This window comes from Scomber japonicus, chromosome 9 (assembly GCF_027409825.1).
Source record: "Scomber japonicus isolate fScoJap1 chromosome 9, fScoJap1.pri, whole genome shotgun sequence".
NCBI classification, from domain to species: Eukaryota; Metazoa; Chordata; class Actinopteri; order Scombriformes; family Scombridae; genus Scomber; species Scomber japonicus.
In genome coordinates, this window is record NC_070586.1 from 20373698 (window position 1) to 20393307 (window position 19610).

The following is a 19610-nucleotide window of genomic DNA, read 5'->3' on the forward strand; positions in this document are numbered from 1 at the left end:
GAGAAGTGAAAAAAAATTAGAAGAAGACAGGAGGAAGTTGGCGAGGGTAATATTTTACCCGAGATCCCATGTGTCAAAACATGAAGTATGTGTGCATGTGTATTTGTAATTGTGTGTGCATGGGAAAAAAGAATCCACCAGTAAAAGGGGCTGCTGCTAGTATTCCCCAGTCCTCCTTTCACCAGGAAAGATCCAGGCATTATAGACTGCTGGGGATTAATAGATGGGCCGCACTTTGGAGATGTGGTGCTGGTGTTTGGTGAATAGATGGGAAAGAGACATGTGAGATAAGTGAAGGAGGCAGAGAAGAAGGCCAGTGACGGTGGAAATTAAATTTCAAAACCAATGAAAGAAATGGCAGATATGAATGCAAACTGTGAAGCAAAGTGTAAAGACATCTATTAACAGAGTTGTGATACTGAATTTATCGAAAACCCAATAATTCAACCCATTTGGTAAACACTGCCTGGTAAAAAATAAAAAAAATAAAAAATACAATTCAGCTAATAAGCAGGATTTTGGTTAAAGCTGCTGGTTAAAGCTGCTTGGCAACACATTTCTTAAAAAGGGATACAAATTGATCATCACTGAATATATGAACAAGTAAACTGAAAACACACATAAAAAAGATGAAAAGGAAATGAAGTTAGGTCCACAGTTAAAAGGTTAAACAAAATGTGACCCAAGGCAACTTCTCCATGAACGTTCTAAACTGTGAAATGTAATGTCACATAGCATGATGAGCTTTCATTAATTTTAATCTCTTTGGTTTCATGTTTCACTGCATTCCAACATTCATTTCAATAACTGCATTTTTAGAGCAATTTAATGGGTAAAAAGTAAAATAAATTCAGGAACTGTGACAAATTATCAATAAGTCCTCCAAATGAATAACCAAATATGGTGTTAGACTATGCACTCCAGAACAACACATACAAGTGTTTTCCAATCTGGCTCTCCTATCTGCAGTGATTGGCAGGACCAGATAATTTGTCTGTGTTTTCCAAAGCCATTACAAACACTCTAATAATGTATTGTGTTTTATGATGTGACAGTGCCATGGTTAAGGTCTGGTTAGGCTTAGGGGAAAGGAAAAAACAAAAACCACTTGGCTAGATTTAGAGATTGATCATGTTTTGGGTTAAAATGATCACTTTGTTAATATTAGAGGAACATGTGGTGTGGGTTAAAGTTACTACTTTTTTACATTAAAAGATAAAAAAAAGTTTTAACTTGCAGTTGAAAATTTGGCACACACATTAAAAACCTTAAACAAACCACAGTAGCCTATGGCAAAGTTAATTGTTGGGCCAATGCCTCCAGCACATGAGGAAAATTGTCAAAGTCTGTCATCAAAAATGCAACACTACTCTGGGTTACGACAGGTTCAGACCGGACGTGGGAGCGAAGAAATGCACTTGGTAATTCTCGCGCGTGCCACAGCCCTTCAGTTCACACCAGAAGAGTATTTCTCTGTGCCGGTCGGCAAGCGACTCTGCTCCTCGGCTCCTCTGTTGTCACACTTGGAGCTGTTTTTTCTCACTGTCTCAGTTTGCCTGTTTGCCGCCCCCACCCCTTATAGCCAGCCCACTCTGTGTCTCTCTCTTTTGTGTGTGTGTGTGTGTGTGTGTGTGTGTGTGTGTGTGTGTGTGTGTGTGTTTTGAAAATCGACTGGATTCTCTCATTGTTGCTTTGTTTGACTTCCTGCCCGGCTCGACACATTCGGCCGCGGCACGCTGAGAGAAAATAGACCAGACGCCGAAACGATCGCTGCACAGTGCGCGGTGGCGGCACTTCCTATGTGAACGACACCATTGGTTAACACCGAAACCAAAATGGCTCCGCTCCTAAGCACTTTGCAGCTAATTGCAGCGCTTCCATGTCCGGTCTGAACCTGGCTTTAGGATTACATCCGTCACTAGATGGCATCTGTCACTCAAACATATTTATATGTCATCTTTGGATGACTGCCATATACACACACTGAGTCGTTTTTTAGTCTCAAACTACGGTTGCCATTTTTATAACAAATTACCATCATCTTTATGCATGTGTTAAATTATAATTCTCTACCCTACTTGTTAGGCTTTGAGCTTTCAGCTGAGGAGATAAGAGCTGAGAAGATTCTGGGTTTTTAAACACATTCCATTACAGATCACTGAAAGTGTGATGCCTGGGGTTTGTTAATGTACTGCAAATTGTGATGCTTGTGGAGGAGACAACCAGGAACCTTTGGGGAGAGAGAACAGGGAGGCATGGGGACAATGAGAAGTAAGACAGGCCTGAAGCTCAGGGAGCAAATTCATTCATTCCCTCTGAGACATTAGACTTTAAAGTTATGGACTGTTCATTATTTTTTGCTGCGGGTGGTCATCTATGGTGACATCCTCATGTAAAATTTAATTTTTTTCACTGGTATATGATACAGTAATGGCTACTTATAATTATTTCTACCAGAACTTGCACTGGTCTATCCATTATATTTTTTAGTGAAAGATGAAATAAATGCATCACCATACGATCATTTCTACACTATAATAAATGAGGTAGCATGTCCTTCTTTATAGCTAAACTTACAAGCTTATTAATTTAGTTTGAGGATCAAAAACTGATGACAAGAAAGAAGGAAAAGAGAATTAAGAGTAAATGAAAAAAAACAGACAACAAATAGAAAATCTTCAGAGCTCTAAACATGAAAATGGATTGGGACAGTGATAGGTGGCTGAATGGAGAGTAAAACATATAAAGCTGACTGTTTGAGGTGGAAATGTTGAAGCTGAAATGAGAGACTGTGCTTGAATCATTTGGGGAAGAGGGAAAACCAAAAGCATCCAAATCCACTCAACAGCTCTAACATGTTGGGGATGTTGACGCTGTAACAGCTGGAATCAGAATCAACACCTCTAATATCACTTGGGAAAAGTTCAAAAAGGGAAACATTTTGTGAGAAAGAAACTGAAAGTTAGAAAATATTAAACTCTTTCTCTCCTCCGTTCTAATGAGGCATGGTGTACTTTGAGTTTTTGTCTAATCTGCAAACTATAAATGTAATAAGGCAGTGTTTGTTCTGCAGGTACACTTAAACATAAAGATTAGAACTAACTAGTGTAAAATACCATGACATTGATGCAAGCTATGCAAGCACAGAACTTTTTTTTTAATTAAATTTGGTTACTTTATTACTTTTTTTAATTTAAACATAATTAAAACCATTGGTATTATTTGACAAAAGGTATCATCACACACAATGTCGGGCTCATCACATATCAAAATACTGAAACAAATTATTTTTACTAGTTCAATATACAATGAATACTTCAACTGCTACCACCCCTGCTACAAGTACTACTAATAATGATAAATTCCCTGCTTAAGCAAGCACAGTAAGTGCCCTTGGTGAGATTTTACAGAGGTTCTTTAAGTCTTTAAAGGCAGTGTTGTCGCCTAACTGACTTCCCTGGTTGCTGTGAGCCAGTGCTGAAATGATTGACAGGTTGTTAAATTATAGAACAGCCCTGTGCATGGTTATGGGTCAATGCAGTAAACGTGTTGAAGCCCTTTGTATCTGTGTCTCTCTTGCTTTCTTTATTTCTCTGGACAGTGATGTATTTTGCCTTTCCTGCTGAACCCTCCAGTTCACTAAGTACTTTAACATCACTAATGGCAACAACAGAAGATGAGGGAGGAGGAGGGAAATAAAGGTGAAAGACACAGACTCAAATAAGAGAGGAAATAAAGAAGATAGACATGAAGAAGTGTGAAAGGGAATTCTATATACAGTACAGCTAAAAGGCAATTGAAGTGTTTCAGCATTTGTAATGTCTAAATAATCTTTAAACGAATGCTCCTCTAATGAGTTGCTCCATGCACCTAAAATGTGTCTTAATCTTATTTCATTTTTAGTTATTTCATGTAGATATTTACATTACACAATTACCTAGCACTTTATTTACTTTATTCCACTTTACCTTTGCAAACTGATGCAATGCAATACAGCAGCTCTGCCATAAATTCTACTTTTACGAACACTTTACATTCTCAGTTTTTGGTGACATTGTCAGAAAGGTAATAATTCTTCTTTATGTTTATTATTATAAATTATAAATTATATATATAATCTACTTATTTATTTTTTCTACTTATATAGTTTTTTAATACGTTCCAATGCTTAACGATTTCCTTTGTTTCTTTGTTTGTTTTTGTTCTTCATATGTGAAGCACTTTGTTTTACATTGCAATGTATGAAAAGTGCTATACAAATAAAATTTGATTGATTGATTACTGAGCTCATAGTATATAGTTGTATGTGAGTGCATTATATCAAAAATTATAATGTTTCCAATATTTTACCACCCTTATGGATATTCATAGGATGGACAAATAATATACATATTATAAAATATTGCAATATTGCACAGGTGTTCCTAATGATGTGCTCAATGGCCTTATATGCACAGTAATTACAGTCAAGAATTCAGATTTGTTTTTTGGAGGGGTCATCAGAAATTGTGCTTTGGGCATGTGTTATTGGTTTTCTAAGAAAAGATTTCTCTCCTTTTCTTAAATTTCATAGTCAAGCTAATCCCCAGTCCACAAGTCTGTCCATGTTTTAAAAGCAAATTTAGGGTAATTAATATAGATGTACTGCATCTCTCTCTCCTTTATGTTAAGTTAAGCGTTGTCAAAGTATTTTATATGCTGTAAAAAGCATGCTTTTTCATTCAGGAAGCAAAATAAATAAATAAAAATGATTATTTCACTCATGAGTGGTGTCAGTCACTATAAATAGGTTTCATAGAATTTGCAGCATTTTAATACTGGTTGAATGAAAAAAACCTAAACTGTACAAAATCCCATCATTTAACTTACTTAAATGTGCAAAAAAACCAACATATTCAAGTTTCACAATTTTTTCACAAAAAAAAATTGTGTTGGTGCATGCATGTATAGCACATATCTTTGTTATAAATGGTAAGCTAACCCTTTCAGTACTTTTATAACACTCAGTTTTGTATGCACAGGCATTTATTCACATTTGTCCATGCGCATATGTCAAAGCTGATTCACTGCACAGTGTAGGAGTGCTGATGACACTCCATAATCATTAAAGCATGAAGAGGCTCTGAGCTGATTGGGGGCATGCTAATCCTTTTTAATTGACTCTCCAGCTCTCTAGTGTTATTAAAACCGCCCAATAACAAAATCAGCTTTGCTTTATTAGTTGGGTCAGCTGAACTATTTGAGACCTCCCTGTTTGTTAGTGTTGTATTTCATTGAAGGATATACAATGGCGTAAAGATGCAAAGCAGCATCAACCAGAACCATATAAACACCAAAAGATACCATTAAGGTTAAACAATATATCATTAAAAAGTCCAAGGCCAAAGTTAAGTGCAAATAAGGGAACTACACTGTAAAATATATTCAACAAAAATATTTATAAATGTTATATTATCAAATGTTGTGATTATATGGTGCCAACAGTGTTCAGCCAATATAACCACCTTTTCCAGCAGAATAATTAACCTGCCTTGGTCAATGCCAAATCTTTTAAATCACTATCTTGCAATGCTGTGCATAAATTGAAGGTCTTACTGACAAAAAGCTCTGTCTTTTTGTCAGTAAGACCATCATGAGCAGCCTATTCTTTTTCATGATTCCCTAAAGAATTACAGGAGCATCTTATCACTAAGTGCTGTATATCAGTCTCTGCCAGGTCACACTTAAGTAGCCTGCAGCCTTCTACCTTTGAAAGAATGATGCTTCTGAAATCAGCAAAGCATCAATAGTGCCAAGAGCTTCTTGGCAAAGTATTTGATAAGCTAATGTTTCAATACAATTCCAGTGTGTAAGCAGTATCATGGGTTAATTCAGCTCAGTAAAAATGTAGTCATATTTGATTTCACACCACTGCAAATTTTAAGTAGTCTTGAATGGAGGACTGCATCATAGCAATAATGCTTTATACAATAAGACAGTGAAAAATCACATATCATTACAAACATCTGAGACACTTGTCATCTGATGATGATATCCACACAGTAAAGTTTATTTAAAGAATAATTGTACTGACAATGACCTCTTTTAGTAACTCACTGAAGACTACTTGAATAGTACCACTGAACAGTGATGTAAGTGAAGAACAATTAATTGGTTTCAATTATTCAAAGGACTGGCTTATTAAACTTTTTTTCAGTCTTGGTCCCAAATGAGGAATTTACTGTCCCAATTGCTCTAGTAGATAAGCATATAAAATTATATCACAACTCTTGCCAGAAGTAGAGCTCAGAACTATTTTTAGGTGCTCAATCTTCTAAGTAAATTTCTAACATTTTTTATTTATTGGATTACCATTGATTCAATTAGAAACTTTTTATAGATGCTACAGACTCAAGTGCACAACTTAATATTTCCAAAGTTTCTCCTGGTTCTAAAAGACTTACAAGGTCTAACAACTTATAAAACTTGACAGAATAGAACAGAGTTTTATTTTTGACACTGTCGCACCCTGTGTCAAAACAGTGTGTTCATTCATCCATGACAACACTGTCAGGACTGCCGAGGGCAGCACGGGTAGCTGCCTGACAATGCAGTACACTCTACACTGTCATGTCACCATCAATCCACAGCTTTGTCTCAGAATCACGTCAAAAAGACAAGGGGCGCAAGGAAGACAGAGAGTCAGTGAGAGTGACAGAAAGAGACAAAGAAAAAAAGACCAATGTGGGAGAGAGAGAGGCAGAGTCCACAACCATGTGTGACAAAAATAAAAAGACAGAAATACAGACAGAGGGACACTAAAAGGGACAATCACAAGAAAATAGCTGCAAAACTCCCTTGCAGGTGCAGAAAACCAGTGATAACAGTCAACAAATAAGCATTTATTTTTTTAAAGAAGAAAAAACAAACATAATGAAGGGTCAACAACATTTCAACACCACCACATTTAATAGTCCTGCTATGTCACTTCAGGGCAGACTTTAAAAAGGAAGGGTTAATTGCTAAGGCAAATTATCCTATAGTGTTTGCCAAGCCTTTGAATAGGTAATGAAAGGGAAGAGAAAAGGTACGCCTGATTTGGGGTGTGTGGGTGAATCCACACAAACTCCTTCATTATCTCCTACCCTTACACTTAAGAGTCAAGCACTCACTCAACCCTCAAAACACTGCACACACAAAGAACAAAGTGCTAGATTTTCAAAAGACTTAAACCTAAAACTTGCACTTGATCCAACCCAATCAAAATAATAACTACATACCTATTTTGAAACTACCATTCTTCAAAAAAAATGTTGCACAGCAGTTCCTTGAGGTCATTGAAGGACACACTATTATAAAAAAATACATTCTATTAAACCAGCGCTAATAAAAGTGGCAAATTACTTCCTCTTACAGGCTGACAATGGCATTTAATCCTGAGGCCAGTCACATTAGATTTAGTTTAAGACTAGTCTTGGCCTTAGACTGGTCTTAGATTATCAGTTTAGATTAGTCTAATTAAGCCTGCCTGTTACATTAATAATAAGACTGACTTAATTTGAGGTAGGAAAGTTAGCCACCTCTCCCTCAGGCTAAGCCTAGGGAGAGAGCTTTGTTGCTATGGCAAAAATCTGTCAGAACATCAGCGAGAAGACACAAAGACACAGGTATATTGATATTGCAACAAGAAAAGGATAAGACAGGAGCACATTTTTTACATTGGTTTGAGTGCAACTTTCTAAGGACACATTGCTGTGCTCTGTGTTGAAGATGGCAAATGTTTTGCTTTTGGAAAGATCCCTAGAAATCGATCATTTGACGTCAAGGTGTCATGGACTATGCCATGAAGACAGTTTTAGCGCTGTCCAAGTAAGCCATGATATGTTTGGTATCAATGGATTCATTGCAATGTTAACATTCATATGATACCATACATGTTGTGCTAGATTAAAACGGAGCTGATGACTTCATAAGACAGTATTGTTAATGCTTACCAATAGCCTACAGTTGTTGGTTTTTTTTCAGCTGGTGTAAAATGTGTTGCTTTTGCATCCACACATCCAAAAGTGTCATATTTGCAGCACCTTGTAACTTTGTTTTTAAAAGGTATTATATACATACAATCTTACTTACACAGACCACACAAAACTAAAATGACATATGATCACTGGCCAGCACACTTCCTGTCCTGTCTGAGCAGAGAGGAAAATTATTTAGGTTGAGATTGTCAGTTAAGAAACAAAACACAAGGCAACTGTGTATAATGAGAAGCTTCCCTCTTCAGAATTTGATTGATAGTTTCCTTAAATGGCCTAGACGATGTAAGAAAATATACTGTAAGTGCTTGCAATTACAGTCACTGTGAGGGCTGAAGCAAAATTCTTGCACTTGTGTGAGAAAGCCAAGATAAACATACAAGTTTTAAGGTTTTTATACAAAAAAAAAGTTCCAGCTATAAACGGCAAACAATGCCTGCAATCTATATCCACCATTACATGGGAAAGGTAGAAATAAGAGAAGAAAGAAAAAGAAAAAAAATCAAGAATAATTTGCAAACAAATATATATTTGAATTGCTCTGTCTAGACAGAAGCAGTGATTGGAACTAATTGTAACTGAACTGAGAAAGAGAGAAACATATACACTACAGATTTTGAGTGCATGGAGGCACAGAAAGTGAGAGAGAAGTCAACAGAATAAAGTAGTGAGGAAGTCTGATAGCTGATGCTGACATTCTGCAATGGAAAACACACATTTCCAATGCAGTTCTGCACAGTCTGCTGGCTTTGGAGTGGGATCTGACTAATGCCTGACTTTACTGACATGGCTTATCACTGGATGGGCAACCTCTCAAGGCTCCTAAAATCACAGCTAACACTAGATGTATAATACTAGATGTATAATTTTTTGGAGTGTGACACTATCCTTTTGAAAATACAAAGTGGTTATAAAAGACTGCACTGGTATACACTGAGTGAAGGAGACAGAGAGATTAAATATACTGTATATGAGTTTATGTGTGTGAACATGTGCAAGTATCTGTGTGTGTCTACTTAGGTCGATATACACACAACATTAGATAATGATCATAATCCCTGTCTACTTCCCCACCATCCTACCACAATACATTTACCACCAAAATATCAGAGCGAACAATGGCAAAGCTGTTCTTCCTCAGCTGCCCCATTTGTAAATTACTCTGCAGTGATAGACCATCACAACAGCATTTTAATAATCTTAACACCATTTCAATAATTCACCTAGGCAGTTGGAATAAAAAAAAGAGATTGCTGACTAATCTGTGGATTACGGTGATGATTTCTGACAGAGGTTGAGGATCAAGGTAAAATGTGATGGGAGATGAACCGTGGGGCTTACTATGCTAGCTCAAAGAGGATTAAGGTAAGGATCTATTTGGGAAGCAGCATTACATAAATTGTTTTTTGCACAGAGAAACACACACATAACAACCAACACACACACATTTACAAATACATATACATGATTATGTTTCTTTAGAGAACGGCCAGGATAAACATAACTTTAATTAATCTGGTGAATGACTGTTTCCTATTAAAACAGTTTATAGGTGGAATTTTCTTGATATTTTTTATTTATCAATTGGATTTGGAACTAACCTTAACCTTTATTGAAAGCATGATCTAGATATGCTAGATATGTTTTAGATGTAATCAGAACATGTGAATAGATGATCATTTATAAAGACAGAAGCACAGAAGAACACTGAGCTCCATTTGGATCTACACATTTTTAAAGTTGAAATAATATAATAGATCTGTTTTATCTCTGGAAAGAAGAAGAGGGCATTTCTTATTTGTTAGACACTTTAATTCACACTGTCGCCTTCACTGTCCATTTAATGCACTCCACCAGCAACAATGTTATAACCTCCAGATAGATTCTGCTAGTAAACGTCATCATATGACACATTAACAATGGTGACTGCAGGGACTGTGTGTGTGTGTGTGTGTGTGTGTGTGTGTGTGTGTGTGTGTGTGTGTGTGTGTGTGTGTGTGTGTGTGTGTGTGTGTGTGTGTGTGTGATTGACTGTGTACAGTATACTGTATGAGTGTGAGGCCAAGGTAGCCGTTAGCGTTTTGCCCACATCGCACGACACCACTGATCCCTTCTGACAGAAAAGTCTGCTGTGATTTGCATTACAAAGAGTCATTCAACCACAGAGGCACACCCAAATACACACACACGGGGGTAATTACACAAACCCATGTCTCTTATTCCATACTGGTTAAGATAGAAGTCAGTTACAAAAGATGACATCAACAGTCACTATCAAGGAGCTTAGAGATCAAATATGTGTGCGTGTGCGTATGCGCGTGTGTGCGTGTGTGCGTGTGTGCGGTGTGCAGTGTGCCCGTAGGTATAAGTCCTTTTTTTTCGATTGCTGGCTGTGGTCAGCTACATAACAGCAACCATGGAACTGACAGCTGTATGTATGTCCTGCTCAAGGACATCTTCATCTGGATAAAAATATAACAAAATATTACATAAACTTCTTCAAAAACAAAGCAGAAAGCACCTGACTTCGATATATAATGTTTTCTGATATGAACAATTACACTGAGACAAACTATGTATATGTTGACCAAAAGCTATTATCCAAGTGAATAGCTTGCATTAATTTAGGGGGTGGATTGAGTGGTTAAGAATGTGACAGGATCTTGACCAGGCTCCAGACACATATCCAGTTACTGTCTGACACTGTGTGTGTTTACATGTGTGTGTATGTGTGTTGGGGATAGACACGTGGAAGGCCTGTCACCACACACTGATGTGTTTATTTCACTGCAGCTGGGGTAATCACTCACACACAGAGACAGACACAGACAGGCATACACAGAAATATTCACATAGACACCGACTGTCTCACGCACACACACACACACACACACACACACACACACACACACACACAATCCATATCCCCACCTGCTATGTGCAGTCTACTGGCTCTGCCTGGTCTTTGGGGTCACTCCTACACTTTGGATTTCACAATAAAGTATGTTCTTGTTACCAGATTGCTGCCTCATTTTACTGCCTAATGAACCTCACAAAAATTTCAGGAAAAAGGAAATACAGAGTTAACATACAGTATAAAGTGAGAAAAGTGAAAAGCGATTATCTAAAACAGCATCTTTACTATTTGGATGACCTCAGACCATAAAAGGGTTCATAAATATACATTGTTTACCAAATCAAACTAAATTTAATCAAACTGGGAGTATTTTTCATCGAAAGTGAAGAGAGTACTGCACTTGTTGCAAGTTCTCTGAATTCACTGTCTGTGTCCATAAAGCCTTTCCTGTTGAACTACTGAACCCTCCCTGCTGAATACAATAGCTTTCCATCAGCTTTTAAAGGCTTTCTATCACAGTCTAAAGAGATTTAGATGTTTCTCAAGGATTTCACAGTGCCTAAAATTGTGTCTCTCAGGAGCTGTAGATTGAAAGAGAGAAAGAAAACACGCAAGAGGAGACTGACTGATGACAAGAGCAGCACTGCCAGGGGAAAGTGAAAAGGAAATAATGGCGCATTGATTGGTGAACACATTTTTTCTGCAATCTCAGATTGGTTTGACCCTGACCTCTCAAGGCTAACAGTTTTGCAGCAGTTAAAAAGATCCCGGCTAATCTGTCGCTTAGTGTACCTCTTGTCATGCCTGTCAAGAGTGTGTGTACACATTTGTGCATTTCTTAATGGCCGTATCTGCATGTGTATAAGTGCATGTATGGACACCCATCTTGGTGCATATGTTGGCATGTATACAGATGCTGAGTGAATATGAATGTAAATGTGAATGCGTGTGTGTGCATAAGGACTCAAGGATTTGGTGCGGCATGCTGACAGCCACGTGATGCCAGCTGGGTATTACGACGTGGGTATCACATATCAGGGCACCAACCACATCACATTGATAACTTTACAACGGTCGTCAACTGGTGGACGTGTCAACCTTAACCACTAATATTAGGCCATTTTTAGAGAGGTCACAGGACACAAAAATGAGAGCTGTCATCCAAAAAAAAAAAAAAAAAAAGACGTATGCCCATGGAAGAGAGAGCAAGCAAGAGAAAAAGGAAAAAAAGGAAATAGAGAATGTGAATGGAAAGGAGAACAGGCATGATAAGAACAAAGAGAAATAGAAAGTCAGAAGAGATAAAAAAGAAAGTAAGGGCTACAACCTGAGGTCATCAGCAGGTTTTAGACCTAAATCCCTCTAATCAGCTTCAGCAGACAGGCGAGACAGACCAATCCATTTGCCCTAAGATCCCATTATGACAGGAGAAAGGAATGGAAAAGGCAGCAAATTGAACACACTCAGAAAATAGCTCTGGGTGTCTGTGTCTGAGTGTGTGTGTGTGTGTGTGTGTGTGTGTGTGTGTGTGTGTGTGTGTGTGTGTGTGCATGTGCATGTAGCATATCACTTTGTGGTTGTGTGTGCATGTATGTGTCTAATTCTAACAGGTGTCATAAATAAAATGCAGTAAGAATAGCAGTAGTAATGAGTCATTAGTGTGGGGATTTGTCTCCAAGATGAAGAAGTATAAATTGCATGTGTATATGAGTGTGTAGCGGAGACAGAGACAAAAGGAGGGAATAATGTTTGTGTGTGAAGGTCTCTGCAGCTCAAACTGTTGAACTGATGTCACAATTGAACCCATTTATTCGCTTGAATTCCCTCAGACGATGAATTAGAGATTTCCAGAAGTGAAAGACTTGGGGCTATAAAAACAGAGCAGGAAAAGATCACTCTGTTATTACCTACCAATCCTCATTCTGTCTCATTCTTTTTTGTCTTTCTGCCCCACCTTCATCTTTGCCTTTCCCCCTGCACTCCCTTTCTGACTTTGTAAGCTGGTCTGCCTGAGCACCTCCCTCACCCCCTATCCTTTAGTTTCTCGCTCCCCTTCTCTCTCATGGGAGCTGTGTACTTAGGTGCAATTGAAAACGACTATCAAACCCCGAGGAGCGAAACCTGATTCAGAGACTCCTTATCCGGTAGCGCAGCCCTCTCCAAGTGCTATGCTGCTCTTCCCCAGTGACCGACTAAATGAAATTATGTCTTTTCATCCATTCAGGTGGGAACACAGCCAGATGAAACCAGGAAAGTAAAGAATAATCTGAATCATAAATGGCAGTCTCCGCTGTAGTTAAAGTCCTCTGGGAGTGGAAGTGACATAGATGGCTCAGCCAAAGTGGATGTTTACTGTGTGACACATTTGATGAGTAAATACAATGTTGATGTGCTGACAATGTACTTGAGGAATAGAATATTATATTACATTAAGGAGTGCTATGTTGTGATAGTATAACTATGTATATGTTTACCACAGTGCCTATGTACTTGAAAGCCACACCTGTACAAATTGCTAGCATAGCTAAAGACCTTTGACTCTCACAAACTCTCTCATAAAGTCTGGCTAGCTTATCAAAGTATCCTTGGGAACGGCACCAATGTAACTGCTTAAATGGCCAATGAGAATGATGTACTGATTATACTCTATACTCAGCAGATGAAAGGGAACATGGCAGTACATTTCAAGTGAACAATTCCCTTTCATGAATCATCCTAGTTATGAGTTGGATGGCACAGGTACAGTTGGAGAGTCAGCAGTGAATAAGTAAAATAACACAGTAATATAGGGTAAAACCTCTGCAGTCAGTAAGATTTCTAACTTGTGCTGCAACTCAAATTGGCTCTCTAGGGACATTTAAGTCTAAGTTTAAACTCTGAATCTGCGAATCAGTGTTACCTCGTTGCAGCAGAGTTTTCAAGCAACTGCCGCTCAAAAGAGGATTCAGGCTGTTTCACTCTGTGACAGTTAAACACGAATGTTGATTGTGAAACCACGCCACATAATTCTAAGAACGTGTTTGTTATTTCTTTTTTTTGTTCTCATTTACATGAATAGATATTGGGCAAGATTCCTGTTGGAACTTTTGAGATCTATTAGTTTTTGCTTTAGGCATACTAGCAATAAAAGAAGCTTTTCAACAAAATTCATCAAAATGGTCGGGACACTTTTTCTATTCAGCAAAGCCTTCAGCCTCTGATAGCAGACTGTAAAAGAGTGCATATACCGATCAAACCACTCTGCTCTGCTGTCTGTCATTCACACTTACAGGCAATTTCAAAAATGTCATGTCTGTAATAGCTGACTTTTCTTTGGCATTTTCACTTGAAAATGTCTATTTTTACAACTCTTACATTCTCTGTTGTCTTTACCATCCCGTCTCTTCAAATCACACCCTTATTCTGTTTCAACAGGCTTTTCTCTCAACTTCTCATCTTGGCTCACATCTTATTTTGACAGTAACGCTGCACATACCTCAGCAGCCGGTATGCCCTCCGGAGGGCGACACTGTAACAACACTTCCTGCTCCAGAGATACTTCCTTCCCAAGGGGTTCCTGTTCAAATGACTTCTTCAGATCTGGTGAGAGATGCAGAAAGACAGAAAATTTAATTATTAACAAAGAACAGCTTTTTATGAGTGCATATGACAAACTTTGCATTCCGGACAGTTGTGCTGCTTTAACACATTTCCATTGAGCTGTCTTTAAAAATACTGATGCTTACATACGTATGCATACTGATACAGCATAGCATATAGATATCATAAATGTTGCAACAGTGAAACCACAAGTTGTAAAGAGTGGAAAGCATTAACTCACTGATACATCTGGTCAACTAAAGCTGATCACTTAATTTTAAGTGATTAAACAAAATGTGTTCATACTGGTGTTAAGTTATTTTTGAGCAGGATGATGCTGTAAACACGAAACATTCAGCAACACCAATCATCATATTAAAATATTTTTTAAAAATCACAATGTAAAGCACAGATGTGTGGGCAGCCATTTTACAAACACCATGTGATTCTACAGTTAGAGAGACCATTTTGGAAATGGTATCATGTCATTGTGAACTGCGGCCACTATCTTATTTCTATGGCAACAATGACAAAGTAATTATAGAGTTGGTGGTTTAAATCAGCCATGCATATGCTGACTTCTTCCACTCTCCTGTCAGTTTAGAAATGTACACAACAAGGAAAAACAATTAGCTCTAAATTCTTACTGTCACCTAATGCACATGTAGAGTTGCACACACACACATATACTTTGTTTGCATTTTGACAGTACAGCTACAACAGTTTAAACACTCTATTAATAATGCCTTTAAGTGTTTTAGCCGCTTCACACACTAAAAATAAGCTGCTTTGTTGCATGCTTGCTGCTCAATCACTATGCACAATATTATACCTTGCTTTCATTCCATATAGACTTGCCAGATATTGGGGATCTCATGCAGGCCAAAAACAATAAATGATTCACACTAATGGTCTACATGCTGTGATAAATGACAGCATTACAAAGCAGCATGGAATGCACTGACATTTCTTTCACAGAACGTTTCAAAGAGGGTTCAGCTGTTTTCATTTTGAGGGGAAAAAATGCTCACAGTAGCTGATTTAAAGACAATTACTCAGACCTTTAAATAAGAACAACAGAAAATAGAAAGACAAAGGAGAGAATGACAGAGAAGGCGTAAAAGAATATGAATGAAAATTCAGTACAAAAACCCTTGTGGGTGGATGGATGAATGGATAACTGAAGGACAGTTTGGTTTAACTGTGATCTTTACTCAGAATCTGTTTTTTTCTATGCAAAAGCTTAAATTGTGTTCATTGAGAAATAAAAACGGACAACTATTCAGCTGTTTAAGTTGATTTGCCTTGTCATGCTTGTGTAACTCTTTCTGAGTGAGTTACTACATTTTTTCTGGCAGTCTCTCTGTCTTGGATTACCTCCGACACTAAAATATAATACATTGCTTTTCTCTACCTCCTCACTTTGCTACCAAACAGTATATGCATGTATTGATATATTGGCAGCCAAGCTTAACAAATGTTTAAATAATCAGCCTGCCACTGAAGAAAAGGCCATAAAACAAACTGTAACTTGAGAGGAGTGGCAGTGTTGCAGGACCTAACAGGTGACTTTATTTATGTTGCTGGTCTGATGGATTTCTAAACAGGGATATATTGTGGGGATGGAGTGGAGAAAGAGGAAAGCACTTTTTTGTCCACTCCTCTAGGTGAAAATCAGTGGTTTATGATGTAATCCACAGAACTGTCACTTTTGTCATTAGAATTCAACAACCACCTTTGAAGTGTACAGTGGAGGAAATAATTATTTGATCCCCTGCTGATTTTGTATGTTTCCCCCCTTACAAAGTTATGAACAGTCCATAATTTTTATGGTAGGTTTTTTTAACAGAGAGAGACAGAATATCAACAAAATCAACAAAAAATCCAGAAAAAAACATTAAATAAAGGTTATACATTAATTTGTATTTGATTGAGTGAAATAAGTATTTGATCCCCTACCAACCAGCAAGAATTCTGACCCTCACAAACCAGTTATATGCCCATGAGGCACTCAAATTAGTCCTGTCCCCTTAGGAAAGTTCTCCGAATCTCAACTTGTTATGTGTATAAAAGAAACCTTTCACAGAATCATTGAAGGGCCAATGAATGGGGTCATGTACCATAGAATCTTGGATGAGAACCTCCTGCCTCCTGCCAGAACACGGGTTGTGGATGGGTCTTCCAGCATGACAATGACCCAAAACATATGGCCAGGGCAACAAAGGAGTGGCTCAAGAAGAAGCACATTAAGATCCTAGCCAGTCTCTGGACCTTAATCCCATAACAAATCTGTGGAAGGAGCTGAAACTTTAAGTTGCTAAGCGGCAGCCTCGAAACCTTAAGGATTTGGAGAGTATCTACAAAAGAGGAGTGGACCAAAATCCCTCCTGAGATGTTCGCAAACCTGGTGACCAACTACAAGAAACGTCTGACCTCTGTGCTTGCCAACAAAGGTTTCTCCACCAAGTACTAGTCACGTTTTGCTTGGAGATCAAATACTTATTTCCCTCAATCAAATACAAAATAATTTATAACCTTTATTTTATTTTTGTTTCTGTTTTTTTGTTGATAGTCTGTCTCTCTCTGTTAAAATAAACCTACCATAAAAATATGGACTGTTCATGTCTTTGTAAGGGGGTAAACTTACAAAATCAGCAGGGGATCAAATAATTATTTCCTCCACTGTACCTGCAAGACCAAACGAAGATCTGCCAAGTACACAAACTTGACGTAAATACACAAATACATACAGCATCATATCTATCAGAGGGTGAAAAAACAAAAAACATGCAGTGTTGATTTCTGTGTGCATACTTATGTCACCATGTGCATTATTACTGCATGAATGTGAGAGCAAGATTTGTAATTGGATGATTAACTGTTATATCAAGTTATTAAGTAATGTCAGCAAGTAAGAGTGTTAAATTATACTTGGTATTAACCTGAAGTAATGTGTATTCTAAAGTGATAACCAGAGACTTCTTGACATGGCAGCATTAACAGCAGTAATTTACTGATACCACCTTTGGGATACTTTGATTTAATCTGAGAAATATGTTTAATAAAAAACTTTTTCACTTTGAAGAGTTTGAGAGTCACTTTTTTGGTTTGTGAAGTACCGCTGCAGCTATGGAAGACAAATCCTCTATCCTCTGTCCTTTAGTTTTTAAAGCCATACAGAAGACTTTCATAGGACGGCACAATGTGTGTGTGAATGTGTTATCCTTGTGTCCTTTACTCTCGTATTTCCCAGGTGTACTCTTAATCACCTTATCTATCAGCCGTGGTACATTTGTGGACACACATACACACACATGCACACACTAGACAGAACATTTTTTAATGCTGAACTGGTTGACTCCAAGTCCCTCTCTGGGTATTTCATCAGGACAGTCACTTTACAGCTAGCAGACATAGATGGTGGCAGAGTGAAAGAGAAGTAGAGGTAAAATGGGACAGGGTAGGTAAGGTAAAAGTCAGGACAGCAGGTGGGGAATTGAAAGATGGTAGACAGAAAGAGAGGAGAAAGGAGGGAAAAGTTGGCAGCACACACAAAGACCACATTACTCCTTCATAACACACAAAAACCACCTGCTTGGTCTTTACCCATTTAAGTATTTTTCATGTCCACCACACTCTCTCCACTCAACCATTCAATAGGAGCACATGTCCATGAGTCCGCTTTGTATTGCCTCAATTTATCTACCTTATCACTCTCAAAACCAAGCAGTAATCCATCAAACCTGCCAGCCATCAATCTAGCTTTGATTACATCTTTTTTGTCAAAATCTCGATCTTATTCAAAAAAAGGGGAGAGATACTGTCTGACTCACCATACTATTAGAACTTTGAATCTAACCAATAAAACACAATTCACACATGCTTGTTTTATTGTTTGTATTAGTTTGGACTTGTGATCGTTAATCACTATCCTCTGCATTCACACATATGGAATCAAAAACTGGGGAAATCAAAAGCAAAGGGGAAACCAGTTGTAGTGAATAGACAGATGTCTTGAGAGCATATAAAGATTGGATTTTAATCAGATCCTGAATAGTTTTGCATAGAAACTGGTAAGAAAAATTGCTTGTTGGGAGCTAAGACAGCTCTGTTACTGTTTGTTCATAACTGTTCAATGAATAGTGCCAATATTTATCAGTAGGAGTATAACCGTATGTGTATTGGTCGCAAACCGCCATAGTGCAGACGTTATGGTTCAGTATGCTCCATGACGCAAACTATTACTTTCAAGATAGTTTCATAATCCACTTGGTCAGACGTGTGGAACAATAATTGTAGGGCATAAATTCCACCCTGAACATTTTGGCTGCACACCACTTAGCTATACCATACTCATGTGTATGCTGGCCAGTTTAGCAAAGGTAGCCTATAGTGTTACTGCCATCAGAATGAAAAATGAGAGACCCATAACACTGACTGAGAGTAACACTATTATTAAAATATGCTTTGTTTTCTTCCCTTTCTCTAACAGTCAACTTTTCACTCTGCCATTGAGTGAAATCTTCTTCAGAAGAACGATAAACACCTTTATTTAACTGGGGAATCCCTTGAGATTGAAATTTCTTTTCCGACGAAAACCTGGCCAAGACAGCACACCAGTTACAGTTTATGAAGAAATAAACACAACAGAGAGGGGATACATACATCAAATGCACATAGAATAGACTAAATCCAGCTTAAATAAGGCAGTTGCAGTTCTAACTTAGATGGATGTTTAACATGGCTTCAATTTTTCCATTTCAATTATTTATTTATTATCTCATATTTATGACATCCTTTGATTATTAATACTGGAAAATCAGTGTGCAAGCAGCATTAATTGTATAGCTGCTGGAGGTGGAGCGAGTTTCAACAACTTTACATACAGTTAGATCATAAATCAGTATAAAAATAGCTGTCAGCAGGTGTCCTCACTCATTGCAGGAAACTGAAAACTTGTTTCCTTTTTCTGCTGCAGCAAAACTGAAATGTTTCAGTAATACTTACAGCCAATGAGCCATTGTTGGATGTTTACATTTTTTTTAATAAAACACCAAAATGCTATTTTCTACCTTTCTTTTTTCTGCTGTATTTGAATTATGTATCGTTTAAAAAGTAATTTTGCTGGTATTCAGTAAGTTGCTTAATTAATAATTACT

General features: G+C 37.7%; 1 protein-coding gene across 1 annotated transcript in view; it reads right to left on the reverse strand.

The window, feature by feature from the left end:
• Positions 1–19610, reverse strand: part of LOC128364399 (netrin receptor UNC5C-like) — a 200016-nt gene that overhangs the window by 60305 nt on the left and 120101 nt on the right. The window contains exon 4 of the mRNA XM_053324932.1: positions 14348–14451. Coding sequence (XP_053180907.1) covers positions 14348–14451 — 104 coding nt within the window. The remainder of the gene's footprint in view (positions 1–14347; positions 14452–19610) is intronic.